The 23277-nt window shown below is 30.8% G+C and overlaps 1 protein-coding gene across 3 annotated transcripts in view; it reads right to left on the bottom strand.

Moving 5' to 3' along the window:
* Nucleotides 1-23277, bottom strand: part of Skel (DM13 and DOMON_DOH domain-containing protein skeletor) — a 110977-nt gene that overhangs the window by 26868 nt on the left and 60832 nt on the right. For all 3 annotated transcript variants that reach the window (XM_080166594.1, XM_080166595.1, XM_080166593.1), the window contains exons 5-11: nt 18242-18324; nt 9178-9255; nt 7110-7160; nt 4731-4787; nt 3402-3453; nt 1486-1591; nt 773-833 (exon numbers count right to left, since the gene is read on the bottom strand). In XM_080166594.1, coding sequence (XP_080022720.1) covers nt 773-833; nt 1486-1591; nt 3402-3453; nt 4731-4787; nt 7110-7160; nt 9178-9255; nt 18242-18324 — 488 coding nt within the window. The remainder of the gene's footprint in view (nt 1-772; nt 834-1485; nt 1592-3401; nt 3454-4730; nt 4788-7109; nt 7161-9177; nt 9256-18241; nt 18325-23277) is intronic.

Here is a 23277-nt window from a genome sequence, read left to right as displayed (position 1 = left end):
TAATAATGTTTTACTATTCGTTGGCTCAACAACTTTTGGGAACGTTTATTGAATTTTGATTTGGTTGATCTAATAAGTTAAGTATCCAAACGTTTCAATTTCTAATTGTAATCTACAGAAGGAGCAATTTTGTGTATCAACATTGGGGATGTACAGCCATTTATCGGCTATAGTCTTATCCCTTTAAATCCCTGATTTTTTTTATTGTAAATGAGGATGAGTATTTTCTTTTAAATTTGTACTTTACTTTGTGTTTGATTTTACTGACGTTCATATGGCTTTGTTAGTTACTAGCGACTGCGCCACTAGCATCTAGTGCAATATAACACCGCCCCAAGATTTAAATTTTAAAGAATAGTTGCCTAGACATCCCAAGGTCTTTTTGAAGCCTCTCTAAGAAGAAAACTCAATTGATTCAGTAGTAAACGAGATCTTAAAAAACAAACAAAAATCTGCCTACTTTATATAATAGGATTATTATGTTAATTAATTTATGAGCTAAAACAATATTTTCTAGAAAAAATGTAATTATCAAATTTTTAGTAGCTGCGCTTATGAAATTATTTTTTTTATTGTGCTAGAATCAGTTTCCAAGAAGAATCAGAGCAATCGGATAATTATATCACATACATATTTTTGTTAAAAAAATCAACATGTTGAAAATGGACGTACGAGAATTCTAACCTGTTTAAATTAACGAAAGAGCTAACTATCCCAAGCGAACGGTCGGAGTTACCCTAATTATAGAATATCATTAATTAACAAAACTTACTTTGGTATTCTGATAGAACCAAAATCTACAAAGAAAGCTATACACCACACAGAGAGCCAATCTAAAATAAAATTAGTATATATCTTATAATTTTACTAAACAAAGTCGATGATTTTTCAAAAAGTTTTAGGAGATTTTTGTAACAATTTTAATTTTGCATTTAAATATATTTCTTTTTAAACCAGTAAACCCGTGTATTATATTGTACAAAGCATACCTTTATTCATTAATTCATTAAGAAGCAACATTTGTTATTACCATTGAAATCCACACTTTACTTTTTAAAAAAAATGTTTGTTATTGATGCGATACTTTTAGACAAAATATCAGTTCAACCTGAAGCATGAATTATTTAAGTACCACAACTTTGTTCATGTCAATTTCAGGTTCCTGGTATGATCCTTTATGTCATGATCATCCAGGTTAAACAAATAATGAAACAAATTTAGATATGGCCAGGTTAGGTTATATTAGATACTTAAAATACATTGATGTACATCCCCAGTGATGATACACAAAATTACCCTTTCTGTAGATTACAATCAGTAGTTGAAACGTTTAAACACTCAACTTAATGAACTAACCAATCAAATTTTTATAAAAGTCTCCAAAGTTGTTTATCCCACGAATAAGAAAAGATCATTATAAAACTTTGATGACTAGTGTAAAAAAGCCCAATGTCTCCTACCTCTCTGGAAAAAAAAACAAATAACCTATGTCAAAGACAGTAAGGTCTCCAGGTAGAACAATAACCAGAGTTTTCTCGTCATATCGTCTCAAGGGGTCTCGGGACCCGTTCTCATCCGCAACTTGAACACCCTAGATAGATAGATAGTTAGTTTAGAAGGTTGAGGGATACAGTAACAGGGTGGAGGGTGGAGGGGGTACCACCAACTTTATCTAACCCACTTACCATTAACAAAAGTTAATAATCAATATCTCATTTTCTTCATGACATGGGACATTTCGTTTCAGGAACAAATATTTAGCGATTTTTTTTAAAAATCATGCCTTAAAAACTGGTTTTTCTTAGATGCCTTATATTTTGAAGATTAATGGATCATGAGAACTGCTAATTTTTTTTTTCTCCTGATACAAAGAACTCTACGTCAATAAAGAAAATGAAATATTAATCATCAATTTCTGTCAATGGTATGTGGTTTAATTAAAGCATAATTTTGAATAAAAACACACTGTACTAACGACATATTAATTGGATGGAAATATAACTATTTCCTATTGGATGTTATTAAATATATATATAATGACGTCATGCATTATTAGAAATAAATATTAATAATTTTGTTCTTATTTGTAAATTCATGAAATTTATTTCATGAATGAAATTCCGGAATAGTTATTTATTGTATCATTTTGTAAACAACTTTCAACAGAACTAAAACAAATATAAGATTAGAACCAGTTTTGTTAACCCCGAGGGACCGAAGGACAAAGGCTAATAAAACTCATATTAATTTGGGATATTTATTATAATTCATTTTGAAAATTTTCTGTAATGAATTTTTAGTTTGGATGAGAACCGGTAATAATCTATCATATTTTAATCGTTTTCCTATGCCATAATGGAAATTTTTATATTTATGATATATTTATTTAAAATTGTTGTCAACTGCTTTGTAAAAGTCTAAGGTTCAATAATATATTGATCCTATTATTACATTCTTTTGAAATTAATAAACATTTCCAGTTTGGCTTAGAAACCGATTGATATCTGCTAATTTAGAAACGTTTCTCAGTCAAAAAAATGTGTATAACATTGTATCAAAGAATATTTTCACGAATATTAAAATAAAAATTAATACCATTTTTGTTAGCCCTGGACTTCGGCACTTCGGGATAACAAAACTAGTTTTAATCTTACAATCTTTCGTTTTAATGTCCGCAGAAAACTGTCTATAATACGATCCGATAAATAACTATTCCTTTCTTCTCTATACAATTCATTTTTTATTGATTGTCTCTTTTCTTTCACTCTCTGTCATTTTCTTTCTTTCAGAGAGGGAGGGGACATTATGCTGTTTATTACACTAGTCCCCAAAGTTTTATATTAATGTTTACTGATTTGTTGGCTTAACAACTATTGGGACTTTTACTCAATTTCGATTGGTTGGTCTAATAAGCTGAGTGTTCATAAATGGTATTATTAAGTATCAATATCATCATTGGGGATGTACATAAATTATCGACTATTGTCGTATCACTTTAGAGCCTTGGTAATTCTCACTCTTTCTTTTTTTATTTATTTATTTTAAACTTTTGATATTTATATTCTTATTTTTAACTAAATTGTTTCTTTAAGCAATACTTTTAATAATATGCAGCTTCTATTCTTCAAAAAAAATCTACAGATGCAGCTAATTTTTATCTTTTATTTTCAGTATGGCTTCGAAACCGATTTTTATCCATTATATTGCACCAGTTCTAGACCATGATAAAAAATCTTGTATATCATTGAATTAAAGACAAATTTGCAGGAATACTAAATAAAAAAAAAACATAGAATTGCCACCAGTTTTGTTATCCCAGGCCTTCGGCCCCTCTTGGCTACCAAACTGATATTTATTTTTTAAATTTTAATATCCGCGGAAAGCTGTCTATTATACTGTACCTCAGGTCCAGGACGGCTGCCTGTTCCCACCCAGAAGTGTGCATCAGGTGCCTAAACAAATTTTATCAATGTACAGTCTTTTTATTTAATAAACATTTAGGAAATACTGTTCTTTTAAAGTCTGTTAACTAATTATATGATTGATCATGATTTGACTCTGTCAAAAATGCTTACAAAACAATCCTCTTTCGAACTAATAACACTTACATATAATCTTTACAAGCCCAAATAATCAGTTTTGAGATATCTTTCTATTTTAAGGAAAATTGAGGAGACGCTGAAAGTCGCTCAATGTGACGTCATAAAAATGAGGGATTATCCATCTCTCTTTTAAGGGTTTTATATCCCACCCCTCCTCTCCTCATCCCTCATTTTTTATGACGTCAATTTTTTTTGAGTGACTTTATTCGTTTTCAAAATTTATGAAAATACTAAAAATTGTGCAAATTTGGGTGTTACATTTTTGATTCATGAATGCCATAAAATCAACAGAAAAAAAAATACTTCTTAATACTTTTATTCATTTTTAAAGTATTAGATTGAAAAAAGGTCTATTTTGTATGCATTTTTGAGAAAGTCAAGGCCAAATAATGATCAAACATATGTATAATTAGTTAACAGACTAAATTTTAATGATTTAGCTTTCTGAATTGTTTTCGATCCCTTCTGTTATGTATCAATTAAATAATTCTTAGTACTTGTTAATTTTGATTGTTCATTAAAATCTATTCAACTTCTAGAATGTTATTAGAAGGTTATTAAAATTGTAGAATATTATTATTAAAATATTTAAGTTTACAAAGGGTTTTTAATTAATTATTTTTCTAGAAATGACTTTAAAAGAAAAAAAAAATACTGGAGGCTTTAAGATCTAATTTTAAGTTGAATGCGAAAAAGTTCAAAAGTAACGAAAGTTTACAGGTATCTAAAATACAAAAGGTTAAACTTTCTGCCATTGATTAATTACAGTTTTATTTGTTTAATTTTATTCTTTATTTAAATTGTAATTTAGGATATTATTTTGCCATTCTTCAAAGTACCTTATTGAGCACAATGTTTTTAAAAAGCAGGTTAGGTTGGGTTATGGTGGGTACTTGACTAGGTTAAGATAGTTAGAGGCCCCACAGGAATTAGGCAGCTCATATTTGTTAATTTATTATAAAATTAAGGGATGGGGGTTTCAGTGCTCAACAGGCACTTTGAAGGTAAAACACTGTTTGTTAACTAACGGAAAAGTACCGTAGTAAACGACATAATCATTTAGCAAAATAACGTTTTTAAAGAATAGCCAGCTGCGCTGCTATTCCAAAATATTGAAAACTACTTTCCGATCCATCGTAGGTAAAGTTTGGAACCAAGAATGTCTGGGCATCAACAACTACAACCCTGAAAATAAAATTACAATTAGTGGTTGAAAGGTTTGGACATCAACAACTACAACCCTGAAAAATAAGATTACAATTAGTGGTTGAAAGGTTTGGGCACTCAACTACAACCCTAAAAAAAGATTACAATTAGAAATCATCAGAGAGAGAGAGGGGACAATGGACTGTTTATTACACTAGTCCCCAAAGTCCTATAATAACGATTACTTATTTATTGGCTTAAAACTTTGGAGATTTTTTGATTGGTTGATTTATTAAGTTGAGTGTACAAACGTTTTATCCGCTAATATTAATCTACATAAGGGTTAATTTTGTGTATCAACATTGGGGATATAGTACATCAATTTATCGGCCATTGTCTTTAGATCACTGGATGAGGTACGATGCAGGGATCTCAAGGGATAAGACAATGGCCGAAAAATTAATGTACTTCTCCAATATTTATGCTCATCAAAATTACCCCTTCTGCAGATTACAATTAGTAGTTATTAAAAGACCAACGAATAAGAAAACGCTATTATAAAACTTTGGGGACTACATAAGTTGTTTAGTTTAAGTCAAACTTCAATTTCTAAAACCCAATGTTAAAATTTTTATTACTTTTAAAGGATAAATGTTAAACCTTTTATTATAATACTATAATTAATTAACTCTTTATAAAATATCTTATTCAATTTTGTATCCTTTAAAAATCCTTTGTAACATTTTACCAAATTTTCTTTTGTAATAGATTTTTATTCACTTTGAGATCATTTTAACTAAGCTATCAAAAAAATTTATGAAAAGTACCAAAATATTCTTAATTTCATAATCTGAAAAAGAGGCCGTTAAAAAGGGAGATAAGAACATGTTGCTTGCCTATCTGTTTTGTTTAAAAGAAAACTTTGAAAGAAAAAAATTGAAAAAAAATCATGCGAAAAAAAATTAAATACAAAAAACTGACGATGTTAAAAATCAGTAAAATTGTGTGTCAAATCAGAAATTTTGGTAGTATGATTTCAAGAAGAGGAAAAAAAACAATAGTTGTTTAATGAAAAAAATGACGTATTTTTATTATTCAGTTTCAGAAAAGATAGATATGCGATCACTAGGACAATTCTTTAAACTTTGATTAACTCTTTGTTCTTTCTTAATTAATTAATTAAGCTCTTCTACGTTTAAGGTTTGTTTGTCTTTTTTGTCCTTTAAGATTTTAAATATATGACATAAATTTATCATCCCTTTTTATCGCTGATTATAGGTATACCTATCTGGAAGATTTTCAAAACCATCTCAAGATTTTATTTATGTAATTCGAATATTTATACATGATATTTAATTTTGATAAAAGCAATAGAAAGTATATTTAAATAATATTAGGAAAATATTAAGTTTTGTTTAAAGTGTTTTGTTTTTGAAGTTAAAATTATGATCTTACATAACCTTATAAAGATACAAATTATATATGTGATGATGATATCCTTTTTATTTAAAGTAATAGAGTGTTTTTTTTTGTCTAAAGCTTAAGATAATGATAATTACAGAACTGATTCATATCTCCCTTTTAGGGATGCTTCACATATGTCCCAGGAGGATTTAAGCCTTGGGATGGTTTTAGTATATTTTTATGCCACCTTCCTTCTTTGAAGATATAGTCCCTGGACGCTTTTGGCAGAACAACTATTATAAATATAAATCATCCGTGTGATTTTTTTGTTTGCAATTTTTAATATTTTGTCTCAATAAAAATTTGCAAAACATTACAAACAAAATGCGCGAAGTTTTCGTCGATTTTCTTATTGTTAAATTGTTTATCAATAAAAAAAGTTAATATTAGATCAAAAGATCTCAATGATTATTTAGGGATAATAACTGCAAAACATCTATTTAAAAAGTCGGATCTACTGCAGTTCACGGTAAAATATTGCTGGTAACGAATATTGCCAAAAATCTATGAATTTTAAAGGCTGCTAGCTGCCAAACGGCTGAACGTATAGATCATGCCCGCACACTGTTTTAAGAAACATAAGAAGGCCTACAAATAATTTGGAATAGCCATAAATCAATAATGCATAATTATCTCGCAGTGCAGAGAAATGCGCAAAAAGGCCTATTTCACGCGTTTTCCTTGTGCATCATTGGATCTTGGCTATTTCAGATTATTTGTAGGCCTTCTTATACCGCTTAAAATGGTGTGCGGGTATGATCTGTACGTTCAGCCGTTTGGCAGCTAGCAGCCTTTAAAATTCATAGATTTTTTGCAATATTCGTTACCAGCAATATTTTACCGTGAACTGCAGTAGATCCAAAAAGTCTATAGCAAAAAATCAAAAATAAATCTCACCTATCAGAAGCTACCAAATGGATACCATCAAAAGCACCAATTTTCTGTGGTCTAAAAAAAATAATATTAATGGTAAAATATGACACATTACAATCTTTCCCGATTTTGTATTACTTATGCGGAACATGATTCCAGTTACGTCATATTTTTCTTTCCCGAAAAAGGGAAGGGGGGAAGAAAATCTCTTCAAAAGAGATGGGGAAAACCACCTTTTCTCCCATCTCTTTTTTTCTTCCCCCCTTCCCTTTACCCCCCCCCCTTCCCTTTTTCGGGAAAGAAAAAATATGACGTAACTGGAATCATGTTCCGCAAAAGTAATACAAAGTCGAGAAAGATTGTAATGTGTCAAATATATTAAAACCTTTTAAAGCTTTTTATAGTGTCTATAAAAAATGACATCATAATGGCCTAGCATTGGTCAATTAAAATGTATACTGGCCTGACATTGGTAATTTAGTCCGTGTATTTGCCTATGATTGTTCTATGGTATTTTATGACGTCATATTTTTATAGGCACTATAACTTTTTTCCATAGTAGCATATTATGATTATTATCATTTTTTGTAAACGAGAGTAACATTATAATTTTTTTTAAAAATTAACAAATATACAAATGTTTTATATAACAAGGATGACAACATCCATAAAAGCGAAGCACTGAAACTGTAGGACAAACGGACATTAACACTTGTATAGTGTCTGAACTGAATAATCAGAATATAAAAGTATAAGATTTGAAGCAAAATTGTAAGTAAATTTGTTGAAAAACTGCATGATTCCTGATAGCGTTTATGGACATACTTACATCTTTAGGACTTGATTATAGAGTTGCTTCGCTTAAAATATTGTTCTTTGTTGTCCCAGGAATCAATATACCAACAATCAGATCAAACGGATAATTAGATCACATAAAAATTTGTTGTTAAAAAAGTAGAAAAATCAACATGTTTAAAATGGACGTACGGACATTCTGGTAATGATTATAGAGCTGCTACGCTTTCTAAATCGTACCTAACTACTACAGTAATCACTATGCAAAGTTTGAAATCGATAGGACAATTCTAACATGCCTAAATTAACGAATAAAAGCTAACTATCTCGGACGGACGGACGTACGTACGGACCGACCCTAATTATAGAAAAGCTTCGCTTTTAAAAACTTTTTCATCAAAACTTCTCTTCCTGTATCATATATTTTTTAATACTGAAGCTACTCTGTAATTAACTTTGTCTGTCATGTCATATGAAACTTTTACTAAAGATTCATCTGACATATGCGCAAATATTGTTTTGTCCGTCTGTCTGTCGGGCATGCTTCTAAAGATGTAAATGTTATTTTCTTCTGATTTTCTCATCTTGCATATACTCCCTTTTTTGCATTCCTATGAGAACTAAACATCTGTTCTGTAACTCATTTTGCATGCTTGTCCATTCCATGATTTCTGTGCGTTCCTTGTTTTTTTTTCTCAAAAGTTCAAATAAGAAATAAAAATAAAAAAACAAAACTATTGTTAGATATCTCATTTTTACTACACAAAATAAACTAAGATTTGAAATACATATGTGCATTTGTATATTTCATGAAAGTCACAAAACCTCGAATTCATTTAATAATTATTTCTCGCATTGTAATATAAATGGCTTTCCGCGGATATAGAAAGTACAATTATGAGATTAAAACTATTTTTTTTAGCCCCGAGGTGCCGAAGGCATCGGCTAAAAAAACTGGTTTTAATCTTATGATTGTACATTTCTATATTCGTACGAATGAATACGAGAAAATAGTTTTTGGACTATAAGTGAAGTTGTCTATTGTTGCTAAACGTTTATTAGCGAACGATCACTAATTATTGATTGTAGTATCGAATAAAAAAAGAAATATTATACCACTTATATTAGACCCTAAGGCCCAGGCTAATATTACTGGCATTAATCTTATTTAAAATTTAATATTCGTTTAAATTGTCTGTAATACGATGTTAGAAATGATTTTTTTAATGGCTGAGAATCTGTTCTAAACCAGCGGACATTTGGAATTATAGAGTAGCTTCGCTACTAAAAAAGTTACCTTGGGTAGTTAAGATTTCTTGGGATATTCACCTCTCCAAAATTTACAGAAAATTCGTCACACCACACTGATATCCATCTAAATACATACAAATATTCAGAGATCTTAAGGGATAAGACAATGGCCGATAAATTGATTTACATCCCCAATGATGATACACAAAATTACCCCTTATCCACCTCACCAAAATTTACGGAAAACTCGTCACACCAAACTGAAATCCATGTAAATACATACATATATTCAGGAATCTAAATTGATAAGACAGTGGCGGATTAATTGAATGATGATACACAAAGTTACCCCTTCTTGGGATATCAACCTCACCAAAATTAACAAAAAACTCGTCACACCACACTGATATCCATCTAAATATAAACAAACATTCATGGATCTAAAGGGATAAGACAATGGCCGATTAATTAATGTAATTCCCCAATGATGATACACAAAATTACCCTTATCCTTATCATTAAAATTTACAGAAAACTCGTCACACCACACTGATATCCATCTAAATACATACAAATATTCAGAGTTCTTAAGGGATAAGACAATGGCCGATAAATTGATGTACATCCCCAATGATGATACACAAAGTTACCCCTTCTTGGGAAATCAACCTCACCAAAATTAACAGAAAACTCGTCACACCACACTGATATCCATCTAAATATATACAAAATAAATATTAAGGGATTTAAAGGGATAAGACAATGGCCGATAAATTGATGTTTATCCCCAATAATGATTCTGTATAATATAATTAGTGGTTAAATTCTAATGAACCAACCAATCAAAATTCAATAAAAGTCCTTAAAGTTGTTAAGCCAACGTATAAGAAATTGTCAAAAGGAAACTTTGGGGACTTCCTTCCTAATAAACATTAGTTAAACTTAGTTAATGACAACATCCATAAAATCGAAGCTCTGAAACGGTAGGACAAACGAACATTAACACTTGTATAGTGTCAAAAATAATCAGAATATAAATGTATAAGAGTCGAAGCAAAATTGTAAGTAAATTTTTTGAAAAACTGCTTGATACAGGATAATGTTTCTGGACATAGATTATAGAGTTGTTTCGATTATAACATTATTCTTTGTTGTCCCAGGAATCAATATACCAAAAATCAGATCAATCGGATGATTAGATCACAAAAAAATTTGTTGTTAAAAAGTAAAAAAAAAATAACATGTTTAAAATGGACGTACGGACATTCTGGTAATGATTATAGAGTTGCTACGCTTTCTAAATCGTACCAAACTACTTCAGGAATGACCATGCAAAGTTTGAAATCGATGGGACAATTCTAACATCCCTAAATTAACGAAAAAAAGCTATCTATCTCGGACGGACGGACTGACCGACCCTAATTATAGAAAAGCTTTGCTTTTAAAAACTATAAAAAAAGATAGTCGAACAATCTAACGGATATGAAATTAAATCTTTCTCTCATTTGTTGGCTTAAAATTTGTGGATACTTTTATTAAATCTCTTTGGTTGGAACAAACTGCAGTGTTTAAACTTTTCAACCTATAAGATTAATCTACAATGAGTTAACTTTTTAAAATCATAATTTGGTGATAAGAGTAATAGTAAGAGAGCAATAAATGTGGAAAGGGTTAAATAACTGTATGTCTCCACTTCATGGACCCTGTGCCGACTTTCAATTTGGTTTTCAATATCAGCTAATAGTATTGGGAATATAATAAAGCTTCAAAACAGCAAAAAGCAATTCGCTAGCAGATGAAAAAGGACTGGAAAACACTGGACCCAGGTTATACATTTATAGATTTATATTACGAATACAAGCACTTCAATTGACGAATGATTATAAAAACTTGGCGAAAATGTTTGCACACCCGGCCCCATAGTACGTATAAATTTAACTTTAAAAGTTTTAAACCCAGATTTTAAACTTAAACTAAATTATTTGGAAACACACGTCAAAATTCTAAATGTATTTTTTTTATAGAAATTTAATTTATTTTGATTTCAATAAAATATAAAATATTATACAATATTTCAATAATGCTTCCAATGCATTGTTAAGTAATTTTTATCTAGAAAAAATATATGAAAGAAAAATTATTTCAAATCTGTAAATGTTTCATAAATAATGCTTCGTAGAAAAAATCAAATAAAAAAAACGAATTTAACTTTAAGACTTATTCAATATAGTACTGATCACGGGATATCTGTATACCCAAGGATCTCACTAACCGCTTAACCGGTTAGGTTCTCCTGATCATAGATTCTCATAGGTCCAGGAAATGTTTTAAACTATTTTGAGGCGGGTACTACCACTCTCCCTAGAAAAAGGTAAACCCCCCTCCCCAAAAAATAATCAAGTTAAAATTGTAAGTATGTACTTAAAAAGTATCCTATAATTATATTATTTCACAATAGATTTAGATTTAGTACAATTTTCTTTAGACTTAGATATTTGGTGCTGTCACTTTGTTAATGCTTGTTAATGTCCAACTGGATGATTTTACAGCTTGCTGTTATGGATGTTATCATCCTTGTTGATTTCCTTATAATAAAGTGATAGGATGTTTGTCTGTCTGTCTGTACCAAAGGATCTCGCTAACCGCTAAACCGTTATGGTCATCCCTTGCAGGATACCTTCTCATAGGTCCTGGAAAGGTTTATATCTTTTTGGGGGGAGATTACCACCACCGTACCAAGAGAAACCGCCCAGAGAAAAAAATACCTCCCCCCCAAAAAAATATTTTTTTTACTTTTTCTTTTAAAATCCAAAGTAAAAAAATAGGATATCAAATTTAACTCCCCCCCTCTTCAAATGTCCCTAGAGGCCTCAAGGGGCGTATCCGCTAGTTATAAATGTAACAAGATGAAAACCCCATCACTAATTAATAATAATACATCTTTTGTCTGATTTGCTTACACAACAAAATTGCAAATTAATTATAGATTACAATTTAGTTTTTTTTCAATAATTCAACGCATGAAATATTTCAATTAGTGGTTTAGACCAATTCATTATTTGTACAGCGACTACTCTATAACTTTAGTTGTCTGTTTGTTTGGTAGTACATTCTTTAATAAGTAATGCACGTAAGTGTTCTAATTTAACATGTAGGTATGCCTAACCTAAAGGGTGTTTAATAAAAACCAATCACTTCACTCTTTTCAATATAAACCCTACAGTTTTGGTCAAAAACTAACAAAAAATGACCAAAATCATCAATGAGATAACACTATTGAATTTTGATTTCTACTCACCTCTTTTGAGCACTACAGCTCGAGTCCTAACCCTTGTGGAAAATTTTGCTCTACGTGGGGAGTGCATATTTTATTACAAATTAAGACAGTTTTGTCTTTTTTTAAAAAGAATAAACTGTCTAAAGTACTTGAAATCTTGTAGATAGACCCCATAATGTTTAGAGATTTTTTTATGGGGATTATAAAGACCTTTCTATAGACGCCTTAATCAGATTTCTGACCCAATCCTAGCCAATTTGGCATCCAAAGACAGACCCACCAAAAATTGAGACATGACTGCTCTGTCTTACTCAGGTTTCTAACACTATCCTAGCCATTTTAACATCAAAAAGAAAGATCTGTCACACATCAAGAACTGGAGAGACCCGTCATGTCTAAATGTTTGATGGGTCTGTCTTTTTAATGCCAAATTGGCTAGGATTTAGTTAGAAACCTGGTTAAGATGTCTATAGAAAGGTTTTTACATGCTCCATCAAAAATTCTAATTATTATGGGGTCTATCTACAAGATTTGAAGTACTTAAGATGATTTGTTGAATTTTTATCTCTATGTAAAGAAAAATTCTACACAAGGGCTAGGACTCGAGCTGTAGTGCTCAGGAGAGGTGAGTAGAAATCAAAATTCAATAGTGCTTTCTCATTGTCATTGCTTGGACATGATTTGTGTCATTTTTTGTTAGTTTTTGACTAAAACTGTAGGGTTTATGTTGAAAAGAGTGAAGCGATTGGTTTTTGTTTAAACACCCTTTATATACAACATATAACACAGGTTAACCAATCAGTGATCTAAAGGGATAAGACAATGACCGATAAAATCAAGCACACACCCATTGTTAATACACAAAATTACCCCTTCTTTAGATTACAATTAGTGGATGAAAGGTTTATATACTCAACTTGTTAAACCAACCAATCAAAATTCATTAAATGGCCCCAAAGTTGTTAAGCAAATAAATATGACATCACCATTAAAACTTTGGGAACTAGTATAATAAACGGCCCATGGTGCCCTCTATCTCTGGCAAGTCAGACATAAATATCATCATCTTGTAATTCCATCTGATTTTCTGCTAGTCAAAATGATCATTATTAAACAAATTTTTTTGTTTTTTCTTTGCATTCAATACCACAATGATATGTTGCAAATTTTTGAATGATTTTTTCATTGACAGAAAAAAAAAGCTAAAAGTATAATAATTTATTATAATCAATTGGATATTACCATTCTTGTTACTTTATTTATGTTTAATCTATAAATTATGAGACGGTTAAACCTTTTATTAGTAGCGAAGCTACTCTATAATTCACTGTGTCTGTCAGTCCTTCCGTAACTCTATGGGGGGAATCATGACTTTCTCTAGAAAGCTGAAATTTTTTGAGAAGATTCTTATGAGTTATTTAATCATTACATTTTTTGTCCATCTGTCTGTTATTTGGGCCTGCTTTTTGGTTGGGGTGCTAGATTCATTCCTAGATTTTTTACAGTATTCATTTTTAGCTTAATGCTTCAAAAGACCTTTTCTTTTTTTGATTACAAGATCTATGGACCTTTTTTTACGGATGTCCATCCATAATTTTTTAGCTTCGCTACTTATGGATGTTGTAATCCTTGTTTTAAAGTTTTATTGTTTCTCTACGTTATTTAAATAATATTTCATATATGAAAGAAATAGATTAACATCCAATTTTTCATCATTACAAAATGGTTTTTATAAATGCTTATAATAAAGTAACAGGATGTCTTTCTGTTGTTTGTACCGAAAGATCTAAATAACCATAGCTTCTCATAGTTCCTGGGAAGCTTTATAATTACTTTAAGGTAGGGTACTACCACCCTCCAAAGAGAAATCCCATCTAGAAAAAAAATTACCATAACACCGTCCAACCCCCCCTTCAAAAAAAAAAACTTTTCTTTGGTTATCAAATTCAACTCCACCCTTTTCAAGTGACCCTAGGGGTGAAGCCGCTAGTAAATTATAAAATGAAGGTCTACAACATCCATAGGGTTATATATTTGTTGTTCAAGGTAGTCTTTACAAATAATTATTAAGATGAATGTAACTGTATGATACACAAGATTTTTCATTATGGCTGAAAATCGGTTTCGAAGCCATACTGGAAATCATCTGTAGTTTAATTTGTACGGGGCGGGCAAAAAAATCATAAATCTTTTTTAAAAGCCATAAATATCATCCCGGAACCTAAGATGAGCTTGCATGAAAAGAGAACTCAATTGATACAGATACATAACCTTACTAATTATAGTATAACCTCTAAAAGTATCTTACAGACTGGCATTAATTAAATTACGTACAAAATACTGTAAATTTTTTTTCTCGTATTCATTCGAATCCGGTGGATAGGAACCGGTTCTCATCCATACGAAAAAACTATGTCTAGCATCGTATTATATCCAGTTTTCTACGAATATAGAAATGTACAATCATAAGATTAAAACCAGTTTTTTTAGCCGGTGCCTCCGGCACCTCGGGGCTAAAAAAACTAGTTTTAATCTTATAATTGTACATTCTATATCCGCGGAAAGCCGTTTATAATACGATACGAGAAATAACTATTACAGCAAATAGATTTTTTGGATCTACAGCAGTTCACGGTAAAATATTTCTGGTAACGCAATTTTCCAAAAAAATATGAATTTTAAAGGCTGCTAGCTGCAAAACGGCTTAACATACAGATCATACCCGCACACTATTGTAAACGGTATAAGAAGGCCTACAAATAATCTAGAATAGCCAAGATCCAATGAAGCACAGGGAAAGCTTCACTGAAGAAAAAACGCGTAAAATAGGTCTTTTTCGCGCATTTATCTGCACTGCGAGATAATTATGCATTATTGATTTATGGCTATTCCAGATTATTTGTAGACCTTCTTATGCCGCTTAAAACAGTGTGCGGGCATGGTCTGTACGTTCAGCCGTTTGGCAGCTAGCAGCCCTTAAAATTCATATATTTTTGGAAAATTGCGTAACCAGCAATATTTTACCGTGAACTGCAGCAGATCCGATTTTATCACCAGTAAATTCAACCAAATACGAAATATGTAATTAAAAATGAATTAAAATAAATGATAAAGTAAATAAAGTCAGAGATCTAAAGGGATAAGACAACGGCCGGTAAATTGATGTACATCCTAAATGATTATATTCGAAATAACCCCTTCTGTAGATTTCAATTAATGGTTAAAACGTTTGATCACTTAAACATAATAAACCAACCAATAAATATTCAAAAATTCCCAAAGTTGTTGAGCCAATGAATAATAAAACGTTACTATAAAACTTTAGGGACTAGTGTAATTAACAGCCCAATGTCCCCTCCCTCCCTGAAATATAGTTTATGACTAAAATGATTTAACCACAGTTTTATAATAAAATTAATTATGCAAGTCTAATGTTATTTTTAGTAGTGCAGCTACTCTAGAATTAAAGTATGACATCAAGTATGAGACATTTAGTTTTTATTACAATAGTCCCAAAAGTTTTACAAAAACTTTTCATATTTGCTGGCTTGACAACTTTGGGGACTTTTGATAAGTTGATTTATTAAGTTAAGTTTTCAAACGTTAGAATTACTAATTGTAATCTACAGAAAAGGTATTTTTTGTAACATTATTGGGTATGTACATCAATTTATCGCCCATTGTCCTATCCCTTTAGATCCCTGTAAGCAACGCGTCTTTAAGTTGAAATGAAGAGTCGCGAATCATTATTTGACAAGCGTGTAAAATTTTTCTCTGTCAAATTGTCATGAAAATGATCTTTTAGGATTGTCATACAATATAGTTAATAAATCTGGAATTAAAGGGATTAGATAATGGGCGATAAAGTTATGTACATATATCCAAATGATAATACACAAACTTACCCTTTTGTAAATTACAATTAGTTGTTGAAACGTTTGGATTAAATGAACAAACCAATCAAATTCAATAAAAAAAAATAGGAAAGACTTTGGGGACTAGAATAATAAACAGGTTAATGCCCCTCCCTCCCTGCTAATAAATACTTCCTATAGTTAGGTTTTTTGTCTGTAGCTTAAGATTTCGATGACTGACCACTTTGGATCTCCCCGTAAGGTTGGTTTATTCTATCGTTACATTTAAGTCCTATGATGAGTTTAGGCTGTTTTTCACATTTCAATTCAAAACTAAAACCCATAAAACTACAATGAAAGTGCCCAAAGAAGAACTAATAGAATACCTTCCAAAAATAGCCAAAAAGCTCTCAACGATCATTACATAATATCTTTTAAAATGTTTGGACACATTAATACAGACATTTATGTACTTTCTGTATAAAATCAAGCTGTTTTAAAAGAACAATTTATTTGTAACCTTTTCATAATTTTATATATATAGTCTGCATTAAAATGTCTTCAATTTAATATTTTAATTTTGCAGTTTAAGATCATTTCAAATCATCATTCAATAAGAAGTAATGAAGCAATTTAGTTTGATTAAAAGAGGGTAGTTTACTGATGCAATGATATGAAGTTTTTTTTAGAAGTTTATCGAATATAGAAGCCTATAGTAGTTACAATTACTCCATAAATGACAGACGGAAAGGTCTAATAGTTAGGATTCTCAGAAAATATAAAGATTTATCTAATATTAAAAGTGAAATAAAATCTATTTCAGAAGTTTATTTCATATAGTAGCCTTATAGTGAAATTTCCACCTTAGAAACTTACTTCCTTTATAAATGACAAACGGAAATGGTAGACTATAGATTAGATATGACTTAAGTTCAATATTTAGGGTTTTCCTTACCAGAAATGTTGAAGATTTCCCTCATATATAAGAAGAAATAAGGTATAACCAACATAAATGTTGCATTAATCAGAGTTGTATACACTTTTCTACATCAAATAGCTGGTGATAATCGCGTCTTCTCCGACGGACAGGCGGACGAATATTTAAATTTATAGAATACCTACACTAGAAAAAAATTTAAATTTGCTTAGAATTGATTTTACCGAAAGTGGGTATCACGCCTCTATAATCAGGTTAGTTAGTATAATGCCTATATAGCAGCAGTATCAAGGTTGTATATTCAAGTATAGTATTAGTGTACCTGATATTTTTCAAGGTTGTATCAATGTATATTTAAGTATAGTATTAGTGTACCTGATATTCTTCAAGGTTGTATATTCAAGTATAGTATAAGTGTACCTGATATCCCTCAAGGTTGTATATTCAAGTATAGTCATAGCGTGTGTACCTGATATCCTTAAAGGCTGTATATTCAAGTATAGTATTTATGTGTGTACCTGATATCCTTCAAGGTTGTATATTCAAGTATAGTATTAATGTGTGTACCTGATATCCTTCAAGGTTGTATATTCAAGTATAGTATTAATGTGTGTACCTGATATCCTTCAAGGTTGTATATTCAAGTATAGTATTAATGTGTGTACCTGATATCCTTCAAGGTTGTATATTCAAGTATAGTATTAATGTGTGTACCTGATATCCTTCAAGGTTGTATATTCAAGTATAGTATTAATGTGTGTACCTGATATCCTTCAAGGTTGTATGTTAAGGTATAGCCATAGCGTGTGTACCTGATATCCTTCAAGGTTGTATATTAAGGTATAGCCATAGCGTGTGTACCTGATATCCTTGAAGGCTGTATCTTCAAGTACAGTCATAGCGTGTATATACCTAATATTTAAGTATGGTTATAGCGTGTGTACCTGATATCCTTCAAGGTTGTATATTCAAGTATAGTCATAGCATGTGTACCAGATATTCCTCAAGGTTGTATATTCAAGTATAGTAATAGCGCACGTACCTGATATCCTTTAAGGTTTTGCCACCGGGTAGAGTCAAAACAATGTCTTCACCTCTGTAGGAACCAAGACCGTTTGTTGATCCCTGAATTTAAAAACAAATTAAACAAGAAATTTATTTGGATCTATAATTCAGTAAAAAGATATGTGTATGTCTATTTGTACCGAAGGATCTTTCTAACCGCTGAACCAATATGGTTCTTCTTTACAGTGTAGCTTCTCATTTAGGTCCTGGGAAGGTTTTTTACTATTTAAAAAAAAAAAAAAATTTTAAATAAAATAAAGTGCCCCTAGAGGCCTCTATGGGCGTAACCGCTAGAATATAAATAGTACTTTTGGTAAATAATAATCTAATTATAAAAGTGCTTATAAGTCATAATTTTTCAAATTCATTGAGAAATTTTAGCAAAAATGAACAATTAATATACACTAACCAGATGAATACAGTCGCTAATATCATAATAGGGCAAATACCAATGTATATTTCAGGAAAAGTAAAATAAAAATACGGAGAAAAATATGACGTCTTACTAGCCTACCCATTGGTCAATTAAAATGTATTCTGGCCTGCCATTGGTAATTTAATCTGTAAATTGGCCTATCATTGGTATTTTTTTATTGTATGACGTCATTTTTTATAGGCATTTTTTATGAAAATAGTTTCTCAATTTGCAATCATTATATTTGAGCTGAAATTATGGTACAATTAAAATTTTAATTGTACTTGAAACATGATTTTTTAAAAATTAAGTTTTATAATTGGATTATGACGTTCTTTTGTTGGCGAAATTTTAAAGTGTTTTAATGTTTTATGTAATGTAAATTATGTATCTTTATTTCTAGCAAAAACAACATTATTTTATTTTTGTTTAATATAGAGGAATAATCGCTATATCATTACTTTGATGTTGCACCAGATTTTCATTTACGCCAGAAAATAACGATACCCTCCATCCCCTGCCCTCTTACTAAACGAAATATCTGACCAATAAATGAGGTCCATATTAGCAAGCTAAATTGACGACATATTTTCCCCTGTCAATATATCCATGCATATTCAATGCCTATAAATATAAAAAAGGTTACTTCATTTTAAATGGCGAAGTCAGATGAATGAAAACAATAATGACAACATCATTCTATCTGTTGTGCCGAAGTGTCTTTATAACTGCTGAACATCTCCATAACAATCTATTTTGGGGGATTGTTCTAATGTTCATCTTTTTATCTGGGAGAAATCTCCCAATAAAAAAAATATCCCTTTATGCTCTAACAAGACAATACATTATAACTACACATATCTTAATTATAAGGTAGCTGCACTTCTAAACAATTAAAGCCAATGCATGCAATCATGGCTAAAATTTTTATTTTTCTATGTTCTACACCCATTATTTTGCCAGGAGCTGCTGACTGAATGGGCGACAGGGCTCGGCAGCCGTTAATCCGCAGACTTTGGGAGAAAGCTGGGATTGTCAGAAAAATAGCCTAAAATCATCCAAAAACATTTATGGTGCTTTCCTTAAAAAGAAAGTCAATTTAGACCAGCATTTTCCGCGATATTTCAGTTTTAGACAGAAAAACCTTACTACTTTATATAATGGGACAAGTAGATACGCTCCTTAAAGACTTTAGGGGCACGAGGGGTAGGGAGTAGTTGAAAAACTCATTTTAATAGTTTTAAAAAAGAAAAAGAAACATTCTTTCTTTGGTGGGGAGGTATTATTTTTCTAGGGTTGATTTATCTTGGGAGGATTATGGTACCTTGCCCCAAAACAATCATAAACCTTCCCAGGACCTATAAGAAGCTACCCTGTAAAGGAGAACAAAATCGGTACAGCAATAAGCAAGATCCTTCGCTACAGACAAAAAGTAAGCTTACTACTTTGTATAATAGGATACAACCTTCAGTGTGTAAATCTCTTACTCCAATCTTTTAAGTAAAATAGTATAGGCATCCAAAAGGGTTTATATGACGGCAGCTGCCGAGCCCCACTAAATGGTGTACATTGCCAAAATAATTTTATTGTATTTGTGTTTGTTAGACCAAATTTGGGGCTGCTAATGCAGAAAGATAGTCCTACTTGCATTTAATGCTTAACCATATATATAATTTAGTATAAAGCTACAATATAAAAGACTAGCGGCGACGCCCCTAGAGTCCTCTAAGGATACGTAAAATTGTTTCTTTTCAATCTATTTAAAAAAAGCTATTTAACAAAAATATTTTTTTGTTAATTATGTTTATAGCTGATAGCAAAAATGTCCGCAGGGCGGCAATTTTTAAAAAAATTTTTGTCGATTTCTCTGGAGAGGGTGGTGTTACCCTACCCCAAAATAGTTCAGCGAGATCCTTCAGTACAAACAAAAAAACAAACAAACATCTTGTTACTTTATTATAAGGATTTTCAGATAAAAGAGGAAGTTTTTTTTACAGAGCCTATAGAAATGAGGTCATACTGGCCTACCATTGGTCAATTAAATAGATACTGGCGATACAAAGTAAAGTGTTCAATAAAAAATGATATCATCCATTATAAGTGACCAATGATAGGCCAGTATACATTGTAATTGACCATTGGTAAATTGTATACTGGCCTATCATTGGTTATTTGTATTGTTTGACGTCATTTTTTATTGAACTCTATACGCTGTTTCTATACTGGCCTGCCATTGGTAATCTAGTTGGCCTATCATTGGTCATTTGTATATTATGACGTCATATTTTTATAGGCACTATATTGAGCTTTATAAAAGGTTCCACAATCACATGGTTAGGACCTTATCTAACCCCTTCCCCCTCTATTGTTTTACTCTAATATTAAATAAAAGGATTAAAACATGTAATTTTATAAAAAGTAAAACATTATGTTGTAATTTAACAAAGATTAAATTAATATAATAATTTTGTACACTTCAAGCAGATTAAAATATTGCAACAATTTTGCATCTGAATCCATCATAATCTTGGCGAATATTGTGTAAATTGTGGTATTCATTTACATTCAGGGATCTAAAGTGATAAGACAATGGCCGATAAATTTATGTATATCCCCAAAGATGATACACAAAATTACACCTTCTTTAGATTATAATTAGTTGGTTGAAACGTTTTAACACTCAACTTAATGAACCAACTAGTTAAAATTCAATAATACAGTTAGGGAGTTGAATCCATTTTTTATAGAAGCAGAAATATAATCTATGATTATGGTTTGGACCTTCTAAAACTGTAATCTACCTTTCCACTTTCCCCTCTCTTGGTGAAGATATCTTCAACGCCGATACGATTTTTGAAATGTAAGATTCTACTTTCCCTTCTCTTGGTGAAGATATCTTCAACGCCGATACGATTTTTGAAATGTAAGATTCCACTTTCCCCTCTCTTGGTGAAGATATCTTCAACGCCGATACGATTTTTGAAATTTAAGATTCCACTTTTGCCTCTCTTGGTGAAGATATCTTCAACAAGAGAGACAAAAGTGGAATCTTATATTTCATAAATCGTATCGGCGTTGAAGATATCTTCACCAAGAGAGGGGAAAGTGGAAGGGTAGATTACAGTTTTAGAGGGTCCAAACCATAATCATAGATTATATTTCTGCTTTTATTAAAATGGATTCAACTCCCTAACTGTAATAGTCCCCAAAGTTGTTAAGCCAACGAATATAAAGACGCTATTTTAAAACTTTGGTGACTAGTGAAATAAACCTACCAATGTCCCCTCCCTCCCTGGGTAGGATATTCATCAACATCTCACTTGTAAAGTTGCCGTTTTTCCGTATTTGCTTTTTTTCATAAATGCACAAAAGCTTGCAAAAATGTCAGACAGCTGCCTTTTTTAGACTTAAAAAATCAGTTAGGGGACATTGGGCTGTTTATTACACTAGTCCTCATAATTATGAAATAATGTTTTTTTTTTATTCGCAAGCTTAACAATTTTTGGGACTTTTATTGAATTTTTACTGGTTGGTTTATTGAGTTGAGTGTCCAAATATTTCAATCACTAATTGTAATCTACAGAAGGGAAAATTTTATCCCTTATTAAGAATCTTCATAAAGCTTTAGGAAAGGATTTATAACTATTTTGTTTTATTTAATTCTTACAAAACAGCCTACTTAATTGCATCAAGATCCATGACAGATCTATATAGGAAATAAATGTCTATATATGAGCTCAAGTTCTCCAAGCGATAATTGTTTAAAACTCATATTGGTCCAATAATCCATAATAAACTCTCATTGACCAGAACGATAAGACTTATTATTTAATGTATGAAGAATGAATTCATTTTTTTTATTTCATGTTGCTATTTGAATTATATTGAAGTATTAAATTTCTATCCATAAAACAGAAAATTTAAATCTATAATATAGTAAATAAAAGAAAACTTAGTTTTTAAATAATTTGATACTAGCAATACATGAGTAATGTGGTCAGATATTGAACTAAAATTTAACAGTTAACTAAACATTTTAACCCTTTCAGTACGATAATTTGAAATAAAAAATATTAAGATCCTAAAATAGTTTAAAGAAAGAAATTGTCAGGGAAAAGATAATGGAAGAACAGGGTTAATACTAATAGTCAGAATTCAGATAACCAAAAGAAAGTAAATAAAGCATTGAATAAACCTAGCCAATAGCGAGATAATTATATCGAGCCCGACTCTAGTAAGTAATATGTGGATTGACTGACTGTGATTTAAGATTCTTAATTTAATGACAAAATATTATTTTTTAAGAACATACAACAAGCAGCTTCGCCTCATTCTATTTAAACTGTGCATGATCTTTATGATGTATATGCCAATAATTTAAATCTTATAAAACTCTTGGTCACGATACGTCCCATTTAGCTGCCTACGACTCCAGACAGGGAGGAGACATTTGACTGTTTATTACACTAGTAACCAAAATTTTACAATTATGTTTTCTTATTCGTTGGCTCAATAACTTTGGGGTTAGTGTCCAAACGTTTCGACTATTAATTGTAATCTACAGAAGGGGTAGTTTTGTGTCTTAACAATGTGGATTT

This window comes from Acartia tonsa, chromosome 7 (assembly GCF_053477335.1).
Source record: "Acartia tonsa isolate MP-2025a chromosome 7, ASM5347733v1, whole genome shotgun sequence".
Classification (NCBI taxonomy): Eukaryota; Metazoa; Arthropoda; class Copepoda; order Calanoida; family Acartiidae; genus Acartia; species Acartia tonsa.
This window is presented reverse-complemented; position numbering and strand designations above follow the sequence as displayed.